The 12583-nt window shown below is 34.6% G+C and overlaps 1 protein-coding gene across 1 annotated transcript; it reads right to left on the bottom strand.

Moving 5' to 3' along the window:
* Nucleotides 1-2568: 2568 nt before the first annotated feature.
* LOC131355846 (E3 ubiquitin-protein ligase TRIM21-like) lies at nucleotides 2569-11771 on the bottom strand. Its single transcript, XM_058394375.1, has 7 exons — nucleotides 11570-11771; nucleotides 8914-9470; nucleotides 8618-8713; nucleotides 8247-8480; nucleotides 7988-8150; nucleotides 7827-7862; nucleotides 2569-3175 (listed from the first exon to the last, which is right to left on the bottom strand). The coding sequence occupies exons 1-7, from the start codon at nucleotides 11631-11633 to the stop codon at nucleotides 2628-2630; spliced, it is 1698 nt and encodes a 565-aa protein (XP_058250358.1). The 5' UTR covers nucleotides 11634-11771; the 3' UTR covers nucleotides 2569-2627.
* Between the last annotated feature and the right edge of the window lie 812 nt (nucleotides 11772-12583).

The following is a 12583-nucleotide window of genomic DNA, read 5'->3' as shown; positions in this document are numbered from 1 at the left end:
GTGCTCTGGGTTTGGTGCCATTATTCTTAATTTGGCAAGGTAAATATACATTCTTACTGAAGTTGTGAACGAGTTGCATAAAATGTGTATGTGAGCATAGTATGTTAATAATGAATGTTTCATGGGTCATGTTTAAGGACGTGCATATGTGAGGTGCATGGGTTGCATGTCTGAGGTGGATCGGGTTTGATCACGTTTGAGGACACGTGCAAGAACTGGGTATGTACAATGAACGTTTATGAAGGTTCATTTTCTTTATTTAAAGCCTAGTGCATTGGCCTGGTTGTAGTTTAATCTGTTTACATTGGAATATGTATGTTAAAAATGGTTGTGAGTGTTCTTGAAACCTCTCATACTTTGATAAAATTATTAGGATGTATTAAAAGGTTGTTTTTTGTACTCAACATGTATTTCAAAATGACTGTGGAGTTTAGTAGTAGGCTAATGTACTGTTCCCATTTTATTCACGTTAGCCTCTACCGTATTTCATTTTATTTTATTTTACTCCATTCTATTTCATTTTAGTGCGATTTGGAAAGACTGAATTTTCCTATGTCAGAACCCTGAACTCTTTGAAGGTTGTTTTTTTGTCAATTAAGTACAACAGAGACAGGGAATTTACGTTATTTTATTCATTTTTTACTAGTTCTTACTCCCATCGATCGCTGTCCTTCTGAGAGACAGCTGTCAGAATAAAGCCCCTATAAAAATATTCTCTGTATCCTGTGCTGCTTCCTTACAGTCCATAGGCTACATACAAATAACCACTTTTCTAGGTTCACTTATTTTCAGAGTAAAGTCGAAATTGTAGCTGAGATGAGGAACTGTGGAACACGTACGCCAGAGGGAGCCCTCGCCTGAGTTTTAACATTGTGTGCTTATTTCCGGTGTTTCTAGGCTATTTAAACAGCATGCTGCCTTTGTTCTATGAAAGTATCGTTTCCTTGCGTACCAAGCCTTTATTCTCTGTATTACGATTGCTTTGTGTATGATCCTTGCCATCCCTAGTTGACTACAAGTTCTGGTTTTCGGTTTTGGTTTTCCCAGTGTGTTTGATTTCCCGGTTCTGTTCTATTGCCTGCCTATTTCGTTACGTCTTTTGCCTGCCATTTTCTATTAAAGATCTGCATTATGGATTCTGATCCTGCTGCCTCGAGTGCATCCTTACAGGAACCTAAAATAATAAGACACACTACCTACTTACTGTGTCTGGTCTCTGATGATAAAACATTCTGTGCTTTAAAGCATGTATTCAATTAAAAATGTATTTTATGTTAATCACTTACCCTGATGAACACAAAATAACAAAACTAGCACACACTGAATACACACAATAGACTTAATACAGCAACAAGAGAAAACGCCATGATTTCATGCATGCGCACTGATGGAGAAACAGGGGAACTGAATCACTGGAACACCGGCTGCGCATGCGCTAATCTTTTTTTTTTTTTTTTTTTTTTTTTACAATAAGGCAATACAAGATCATAAGATTATCATTAAGTACAGAGTGTCGGAGAAATTTAAAATTGCAATACTCTGCCTAAAAGTAGTGGTTATCTATCAAATATCTATCAAAAATATTTAGCTACTGATTAGTAGTTGGCTTTTGATTAATGCAAATGTATAACATTAATAATAATCATGCAGAACTAGTGTAAAATTGAGGGGATTTTTTGGTGCTGAGAAGTGTGAAAGTGAGCAGATTTTCAGGGCCCAGAATAGTCATTCAGATGAGAGAAGACAGACATATGCTAGACATAAAAGTGTCTTATCAGCATCAGGGTTTTTTTAGACCAGCTGCTCTCTTCAGAAATGCATGTGATTAACTACAAAAGTTTTTGATAGTTTATTGAGTTCATTGGGTAAGATTATGGAAATAATAGAAATAGACACAGTCTAAAATTCCACCCTGTGATATGTCCACTCAGAGGGGACTCTGAGTTCCGACAAGAGCACCAATCAAAATGAAAATAAAAATGAAAATAATGTAACAGAGCTGTTGTGAAAACTAGCATTGTGTCTGTAAACTGTCATAGTCATATGCCATTTTGGAGTTGTACTCTAACAAACACACAAAATCTCCTATCTGTAAACTGTCGTGGTCATAGATTTTGGAATCCAACTCTGACAAAACACAGAATTACATACAATAGTTTTAAATTACACACGAGTAAATTAAAATTACACACAAATGTTTTGAATTACATACGATTATTTCTGACAGTGATTTTATTCTATAGGGATAAAGGATTAATTTATTTATTAATTTCTGTTTCAAAGAACTTAATCAGCCTGGCATTTTTATTTCTAAATAAAATATGAATTAGTTTGCATTTGTGATTAATGAAATTTTAAGGAGAAATACAGTTTTGTTCAGTTTCATGTACAGAGACATCCACAGTTGAACTTTTATACACAGTTCAAACATTTTACTGATTAAATTCTGCAGTAAAACTCAGTGTTAACTATAGTCAAATTTTATTAACATTTGAAAGACCCTGTATCAAAACAATTAGTAGAACACTTTAAAATGGGAAAAGTTGTTTTTTTCTAGAATTAAACAGAAAAAGTAAAATATTGCTTTTATTCTCACCCTTTAATAGATGAGTAAATTTGTTGAAAATTTATTTTGTCTTAAATACAGGAGAGATGATCAGTGGTGCTGAATTTTTACCTCCTTCATTTAAATAAGGACTGAAGTATGGATAGAGTTTCTCAGTGAAAGACTGACCAGTGAAAGAATAGATATGAGATCTGGACTTTACATCATAAAAGGAGACTAGACCCTCCTCATAATCCACAAACACCCCCATCACCTCCACCTTCTCTCTCAGTGTGAGGGGGACATCAGGATCAGCACAAGCCTTATACCGATTCTTATTCCTCAGTTTCACAGTCCAGAATCCATCCTGAGGTTTCAGTGTAATGTCTCCCTTCCTGTTAATGGACTCTTTGGCCACTCCAAGAGCCCAGTCAATTTTACCTTTGACCTGCACCTCATAATAAAATCTCCCTGAAGAGAAACTCTGCTTTCCCAGGACATGTGCATATTTGCTCAATCTCTGTGGTGTATCAGGGAGATTTAGTCGTGTGTCTCCATGTGTTACTTGTTTTCCATCAGCAGACAGGATGAGATATGGATTTGCTGTATTAGGATCCAGAGTCACATCCACTGAGAGAAACACACAGAGTGTGATATGAGTATGCAGGAAAAAATATTAAATCATCATCCAATGAAACATATTCATTAGGATTTATAGAAGAATAAATAATCAAACATTTAAAAAAAAACCATTTCGCTTAAAAAAGGAAAAAAAAACATGTACAGTTTATGGTAGAAGTCTGTAAAAGATGAAACATTTTGTCAGAATTATATAGCATTATATATATCAAAAACAAATACAGGACTATATAAGAATACTGCCATCATCATGAAAACGTCCATATCAGAGATATGCTAAAGCTGCAACTAACAAAAATTTTCTAATCAATTCATCTGTCAATTTTTTCTTCTAATAATCAATTAGTCTAACGATGATTTTTTTTCAATCTGTCCAATAATGAATAACATAACTAATACCATAAATATTTTAACCTTTTATTTAATTGTGCCTTTAACCCATGTATTTTATCTTTATTTATTTTACAGATAAAAGTGTTCCAACATAAAAAATGTTAGATTGTTTGTAACATTTATTTACATCGCTTATTAACATAAACCAAACATGAATCTGCTATTTTTGCGTGAACATTTAAAAAATGTCAATATCGAACAGTCATATTTTGCAACAAATCAATTTAAATTCACATAAGCAGCATGCTAATTGTTGATTTGAGTTAATTGATTTAACACAACAGGTTTGCTGACTAGACTAATTAGTTACTATTGTAAGATTTTATTCATTCACATGGATTCTGTTATTTATCAGTAAATTGTTACTAATTAAAACTTTTGGCACATACCCCGATAACCTCAGCAAGACTAAAAAACTTTTTTGCAAAAAAGGAAACATCTTTGATATTGAAGGTGATATTAATACTGAAAACAGAGACCTGAAATTGTATTGGACTTTATGTGATTAAATAATAGTATTTTTATGGCATTCATATACATGTGCAATGGGAAATTTTAAAGAGTATTTTACTAGGAAACACCAGCTTCACTAATAAGAAATGTCTACAGCACACTTGTCCTGCATCTTCATTCAGCGCTTTTACTTTAGCAGCATCGTAGCTTTATTTCTAATGCTGTCGAATCTCGAGCAGCTTCCAAGTTAAAAAGATCTGCCATGTATTTTCTTTATCCTTTATCCAAACCTCTTCATTTTGTGCTTATAGTTTTACATTCATATAAAGCTTCCATGTAAAGTTGATGCTAGCTGTGTGTGAAAAAGCTTGATGAATTGCTGTATTAAACTGCATGATGCACATGCAGAGGCACATGATTTGTTCGGGGAGTCAGATTTTGGTACAACAACTGAAAGGGGTGGTAAGTCTGTGAGTTTGATTTGGCTTAAATGTAAACAGGTTTACTAAGTTCATTTGATTTAATAAATTTTGTACATATTCTATGAAACTTTAAGTGTGTCACGAGTTACTGGTAGCGAAGTGTTGGACACCCCTGCCATATATAGTGTCATGGCATGTGCCGAGTATGATTTACTTCAGTGGCAATTGCTGATAAAGACTGGAAATGCACTTTAAATATTTATCTGCAGAAGGTTGCTTACACCGATGTACAGTTCAATGGTAATGGAAACTAATGGAATAGTTTTATAAGGCTACACGCGCATAAACCATCTACTTGTAAATGGTCTAAAAACCGGCGTTGCCAGACTAGCTGATAGCAGAGGTTCTGAGTCTTCAGTTTAAATTAGCACTACTCCCATGCGGACACCAAGCAACATTCAGACAAAACTTAGTTAAATAAATACTTAAGCTGCTGTCTCGACATTTTTGAGTTCGAAAAACTACAAGCTTTCATTTAAGATGTTCGTTTCACTATGTGCACAGAACCATTTGATTAAGTCTCTGTTTTAAAAATCTATTGATGAATGGGTTTGGGCTTTTGGGGATCACTGCATGAAAAGTGGGATTTTCTTCAGTTAACGACACTGTAAATTGCCACAGAATTTCAGGTTAACGACTGTTCACGGGAATGTGCAGGCAGCACAGATAATTGTCGGGAACTGCCAAAAATTGACGTGAAATAGGCTTGGCAGTTCACCCCCCCATGTTCCTATCACCTTGGCCTGGGTTTAGCTTTCATATGTAAATGACTACAGTGAGCTATACAAATGCAAACCAGGGTAGTGTGGGGAGGGGGGACTCACTGATTGAGAGTGGGCTTATTACCCAAATGTAAAGAAAATCTAGTGTAAAAAGCTCAGTCTTATTTTAATTATAGATTTTTAAATTGTTGCTTGAATTTTAAATTGAGATTTGTATGTAAGTATGTGTGTGCGGACTACAATCTCTTCAGCTGCAGTATGAGAAAGCACACAAACAGAGAAAAACTGTTATGATTGGCTGTGTTTTATGATTGATCGTGTTCAGTATGGACACAAATTTCCTATTGCTGGAATCATATCACATTGCGTCTAGTTAGACTAATTACCTTGTGTACCACTAAAAGACAAAACATTAATAATAATATACAAATAAGTGTGTGTGTGTTATATATATATATATATATATATATATATATATATATATATATATATATACATATATATATACATATATACATATATATAAAGCATTGAAAATGTGGATTTTCTTTATTTTGGTATGGTTGTCTTTGGTTTGGTCAGATGCCTTTCCCCGCAAACTCCAAATTTCTATGGGTTTTTCATAAAAATGACGGTCTGGATGGGGATGAAGCCAGGAGACTTCTGTAATGACATGTTTAAATTATTACCTTTTGACACAATATGTACAACAATAAACCTCTTGATAATAGCCAGCTGTGGTTCTGCTACAGGGTCAATGGTGGGTTACCCTTTTGCATGCCTTGGCAAAACAGTCAATCTCAGTTATACAATTTTCAGGGTACATTTGATGTTACATGGTCAACATCACATTTCTGTCATCCTCATCCAAGATTGTTTGCTGGAATGGAGACAGAGGCTCCAATGTACAGTTTTTTTTGTTTTGTTTTTTACACAACAGTTATTATTTTGCAATGCGAGAAACAGATACATGAATAAAGACACAGGGAGAGTGAAAAAAAAAAAAAAAATTTAAATAATTATTGCAATTTAGATCAACTTAAATTTATTTAAATTAAAATTAAAACACATTATGGAGCTAGGGCTTCTGATTTAAATCATATTCTTCTATTATGGAGAGAAGATTAATGCCATTCTTGATTATCATATTACTAAGGGTTTTAGTGTAAGAAACAAAATCATTATGAAATGCACAGAACCTGGGTTTCACTTTTATGAATTTTGATTTGTGTATGAAAAATTTCCCCAGCATAAATATATTATTAACCAGATAATCATCATTCTTATTGCTCATAACCAGCCCATAGATAATGTCCTGTAAGGAAAAGTACTCAAGATGAGGTACTTTTGAGCTAAGCCAATCACAAATATCCAGCCACAACGCACCAACATGTACACAAAGAAAAAATAAACGCTCAAACACATGAATTGGTTACAATTCCAAATCTTTTTTGTACAAATTCTACTGTACAGTTTAATGCTCTCCGAGCGCTTCCTGGTAACGTCACTTTGCAGGTGATGAGCCTCGGCCAATCAGGACGAGACAAAGCGCGGAACCCAAACAGGCAAACAGAGATGTTACTCTTTCCTGGAATTCGCTTACCGTTTTCATTTTTACCCTCACGCTTTATATTTACCCCCGCTCTTTACATTTACCCTGCGCTCTACAATGGCTAGCCACATTTCTTGTGCTTTGTAGAAATGGCACTTAACACTCGATATTCAACAAACAACATTTTCGAAAGATAAAGTACACACAGCACGGCCTTTCTAAAAAAAAAAAACTGAAATCTTCTGTCCAGACAGGCTGAAATGACTGAACATTTACTTTAGCTTTTTAAGCTAGCAGAGCTGCCATTGTCTATTCTACCAAACTGGAACTGCTGCACTGCATCTTCTGTGGGAAATGTGTGCAGGAGAACAATCACTATGAATGACAGTGTAACAGCCAATGGTTCTTCAAAATGTGGCATGCAGCTGAAACGGAGCTATAACTGTTTAAAAAAATCTCTTGAGGAAGCTTACTGCCAGTGTATCAGTGACTATGCTGCATGTGTTTAAGGTTGTTGAACCCTGATCTATACAGTAAACTGCATTTGTATTTTAGCTGTAAAAATCACAGACCTGAATTTATACACATTTTCCTGAACTGATACAAAAATTATTTTTATTAAACACACTTGTTTAGGATGTCATTTAATGTTAGTGTAATTTTTGTAGAACACATTCATGCCTTTTACGCTGAAGCTTAGTTGTAAATGATAAAGACACTGCATGGTGTAAAAAAAATATATGCATAAATATAAAACTCTCACCTTTTGATCAGCATTAAGATTAAATTCACCACTGATAGGCAAAGAAATCAATCTTTGATCATATAGTTAAAAATAGTTAATCTATGTCCAAATATAAGTTTACTTATTTTATTAGTGAAATGTATGAAAATGATCAGTCTTTCTACAGTAAAAAAAAAAGTTTAAGGGCTTCCTTTAATCTGGAGAGATCTACAGATGTAAATAAGTCTCATGATGCAGTGGTGTAATGTTGATATGTACATTTTAATATGAGAGGAAATCAGAAATCTCACTGTACCTGAATACTGCTGAATCCTCTTCAGTTCTGTGGAAACTAATTACAAAAAAATTAGTTCAGATTAGTTATTGGTATTTTTATTTAGATTTAGCAAAAACCATTTAAAACAGTCAATTATTATTTCTCTATTTTATAATATAAAATACAAAGTAATTTCTCACCTGTTTCCTTTAACTTGTCATTGAGTGTTTTAGTGAGTTTCTCATTCAGAGTCTGCTGAAGCTGAGACAGAGCTGTCCTCACAGTGTCCCCACTCAGATCAGTGTTAATACTGATCTCAGTCCAGTTCTTGGTGTGTGGAGGGCTGCACATGGAGGAGTAAATCTACAGTAGAGCAGGAGAGAGGAGAAATCCCTCAGCATGGTGAGTGTTGTTCTGTCATGTTCTGCATTGCCAGTGAGCAGAGAGAGGAACACTGACCTGTAGGAGGTGGAGATGCTCCTCAGTGTGTGAGAGCTGCTCCAGCTCAGTGTCTCTCCTCTTTAGCACAGTGATTTCCTGCTCCAGCTCTTTAATGAGTCCTTCAGCCTGCCTCTCTGCTGCTTTCTGCTTCTCCTCCATCACCTTGAGCAGCTCAGCCTGACTTCTCTCAATGGAGTGAATCAGAGCAGTGAAGACTTCAACACTGTCTGCTTTCTCTTTCTCTGTGCTTCTCTAAAGGAGGAACACATTTTCACTTCCATCAGATAACACTGAATAGAGAACTAATATTTAATGCAGTTTGTTCATTTCTACAAACTAAAAAGAAAACTGAACGTATCATATATAAACCCAGTCATGTTTGTACACACTTTGCTTTGCTCTACTGAGTGTTTGATTTCTTTTATCTTCTTCAGTCGGTCCTGAATGATCCACTGCACATCTGTCTGTGTTTTCACCAGCTGAGTCTGAGGGCAGAGAAGAAGACTTTTTTTAAAGAAATGATTTGTTATAATTTATCCCCATACACAGTACAAGACATAATATTTGAGTATTTAGTATTTTAAGAAACTTAATTCACAGCATTATAATCTGATCTACTGCTGGATATATTAGTTTGCATTATATAACATAATGTCCATAGTTGACATTAATCAGTGTTTCTCACCTTCTTCTCTCTGCTCTCCTCCTCTATAGGAACAGTGTTGTGATTCTTGTGGTCTCCTTCAGTGCAGAACTGACACACACACGTCTGATCATCTCTACAGAACAGCTCCAGAGCTCTCTCGTGTTTCTGGCATATGTAGTCCTCCAGGTTCTCCACAGGGTTCATTAATTTGTGTTTCTTATGTTTGGGCATATTATTATGAAACTCTAAATGAGTTTTACACAAACTAGCACAACAAACCAAACAGGATTTCAGGGCCTTTAGCTTCTCTCCAGTGCAGGCATCACAAAGAACCTCAGGTTTGTCAGCACCACTTTTCTTCTTGAAGTGATCTGCAACCTCTCTCAGTGTTATATTAATCTTCAGTTTAGGTTTCTTGGTGAATTTCTCTTTACATAATGGACATTGACAGTGTTGACTCTTCTCCCAGCACTGTGTAAGGCAGCTCTTACAGAAGTTGTGTCCACATGGAGTGGTGACTGGATCAGTGAACACATCCAGACAGATCAAACACAGCAGCTGCTCTTCAGAGAGGGGACTCCTGGAGTCATGAGAAACTAGATTTGAAAGAAAAAAATGTTACACATATTTTATAAATAGTGTAGAAATACTGTAATCTGTTTCATTCTGGTCTCTATACAGTAGGGTTGCACAATTAATCGATTTTCTAATCGTGATTAGGATTACAGATGCCACGACTATGTAAACGTTCAAAACTGCGATTACAAAAAAAATCTACTTCCATTATTCTGCGTGCTTAAGGAGTGTTTATTGCATGTTACGTTGTGAGGGGCGAAGAAATACTTTTAATAGGCCTAATAGTCTGTAGGCGTGTCCTTATCAACGGCCCGATTATCCACTTGCACATGTCTATCTTGTCATGTTAATGTCACGAACATGTGCACTGATCAAGAAACATCAGATAGTTTGGAAAGTGTTGCTGAGAAGAATCAAGAACTAGAACCGAAAAGAAATGACATTTGACTGACATCTCTCTGTGCACACACACACACGTGCGCGCGCCAAAATACCGCGAGAGTGTACGCTTGAATATGTTCTAGAACCGCTCTCGCGACACTTTAATGTCCTACACCTATCGGTCTGCACAGCGCCGCTTTCATACCACGTGACTAAAATACCTTACAGCCCTTGAGCGGGACAGCAATAAAAAAAACGGTCAGAAAACACAACGTTATTATTGAGCTAATAGCTGACTTTTAATTTTTAATGTTAACACAGTTGATAAAAGTCGGCTAACAAATGTATATTGTGTCAAAAAAGAGGTCCACTGTCTTTGATTCTGAAAACCCTTGACATATCGGACCCTTTTGAATATTATTCCATACCCAAGGCGTACAAAATCCCTAAATTAAATAAGCCTAAAGATAGATCTAAATAAAATATAAACTGTTAAAGCACTAAGACATTACAATCTGAACATCATGACTTTCTATTATTCAAGTAATGCAGTATTTAAGTTAAAATACATAAATGACTTAGGTGAACAATGGACCAGAACAGACTCCATCATTCGTCTGTTCTGTCAGTTGAAAAAGGAATTCTCAGCACTATAAATACTAGTATGGTGATTGACCGTTTTACTCAAGTCAAGTCTTGGAGATACTCTCTGATGATTCCACCCTCAAAGAAATAGGATAAAAAAAGTCAGCAAGATTAAAAAAAATATTTATATGTTATAAAATATGGCATGCAGTTACTTCAAACAATGTTATAAAGCTATTCAAAACACCATTAAATGTAAATTGTGTTAATAGTAATTAATAATTGCAATTACAATTTCAAGGGAATAATCGACAATTATGATTTTTGTCATAATCGTGCAGCCCTACTAAACAGTAAACTGTATCTATTGTTTAGGTATGAAAATCACAGACAAGAATTTCAATACATTTTCTTGAACTGATACAAAAAGGCCTTTTTATTTATAAAGACAAATGAAGTGTAAACACACTTATTGGGGTGTCACTGATGGTGTTAAAATTTCTGAATTTTATACTCAGTGTTTTTTGTTATTTGTAAATGGAATCTTACATTTGGCTTCTACATAATGGGCAAGCAATGTGTATTAAAAATGATCAGTTTCAGGGTGGTGTGATGACACAAAGTTGTTATCTTTACAGAGTTTTACTTACATCTGTATGCATGCTTGAGTGTCTTATTCATCTGACACAGTATCACAGCAAGGCACCAACAATAACACATTTACAACAAAGTCAGCCTTATTTCAGTACACAGTTACTTTAAATGTTGTGGAGCATATGCAATAAAATAAAATAAAATAAACTCACTTTAACATGATTATTTGAGCTGATAATGATTAAAAATTTAATTCCATAATAATGTTTTTTTATTTAAAAAAATGTATATTCTGTTTTGTATAAATTACTGACAAACACGAGATTTAATCCCAACATTTATTTTTTATAAACTACTGTATTTGTAACCATAATTTGTGCAATTACACAGTAATAGTGAAGCTACAGATTAGCAATAATACATTGTCCAATTAAAGATTTAATTTTTTTGTATTGTATTTGGTAACAATTTTACACATTTCTTCAGCAGGTTCTACATATTTGTTATTATTTGGATATATTTTTAGTTTCCTAAGAAATTTAATTTAGTTATAACTTACATGACTTTGGTTCTTCCATGCTCCTCCTTCTTTTGCCTTTTGTTGATGATGAAGATTCAACCATTTGCTTTCTCCTGTATTTTTAATCTTTTCAGTAAGAAATCACATCATTCAGGTCACACATGTAACAGTGATTAATCTGTTTGATAATCAGTTAAACATGTACTGATTATTCTGTTTGACTTATTGTGCAGCATTACACTTAAATATTGACACTGGAAGCATTTAGACTGTGATCTATAACACAGAAACATTAAGATCTTCATGAGATTAAACACAGACTTTCACTGATCTTTCTCACAGCTCTCAGCTCAGTAACTGGATCATTCACACTTCGTTTCCCACTTTTTGATATGTTTGTAAGTGTTAATTTTTCACCCAGTGCTCGCCTTTGTACTCTGTATACTTTTGAGCAGCTACTAATACAAAAATAAAAAAAAACACTCCTGTTTGATTACTGATGATTAAAGACAAGTTTTCTTTAAAAAATCGTTTTGTATTTCATAATCAGCTTTAATAATCAGCTTGTATTTCAGTGTCGGTATTTGAGACCTGTATTTGTCTGACATTGTTAACGTGTGCAGATTATCCATGATAAATCAAACACTGACTAAATCTCTATTTATAGAGACTATACTATTAAACACTCACTGATATACATAGCTTTATTTTACTTGCCTTTTTTCAGGGAGTCGAAATTTGCTGCAATTACACTCGTTTCGGGAGAATATCCTGCAGTTAATTTCAGAAATGTGCTAACTGCCTTTCACTTTCACTTCAGTGTTTGATAAAGAGGGCGGGGGTTTCCACACAATCACGATCACAGTACAGTTTGTCTTCACCTCCGCAGCTTCACCTCTGCTCATGAGTATTTATACAATCAAACTGCATATGTAATAAGAGTAATGTGGTTTATTTATCCTGCAGATTATTTTTATTGGATACAGACTTTGATTCAATATAATTGTAAATAGTATGCAGACAGTATGTAGTGTTAAGGATTTAAATATATTC

The sequence above is a fragment of the Hemibagrus wyckioides genome, linkage group LG07 (genome assembly GCF_019097595.1).
Source record: "Hemibagrus wyckioides isolate EC202008001 linkage group LG07, SWU_Hwy_1.0, whole genome shotgun sequence".
Classification (NCBI taxonomy): Eukaryota; Metazoa; Chordata; class Actinopteri; order Siluriformes; family Bagridae; genus Hemibagrus; species Hemibagrus wyckioides.
The sequence above is the reverse complement of the archived record's forward strand: the minus strand, read 5'-3'. Positions and strand labels throughout refer to the sequence as shown.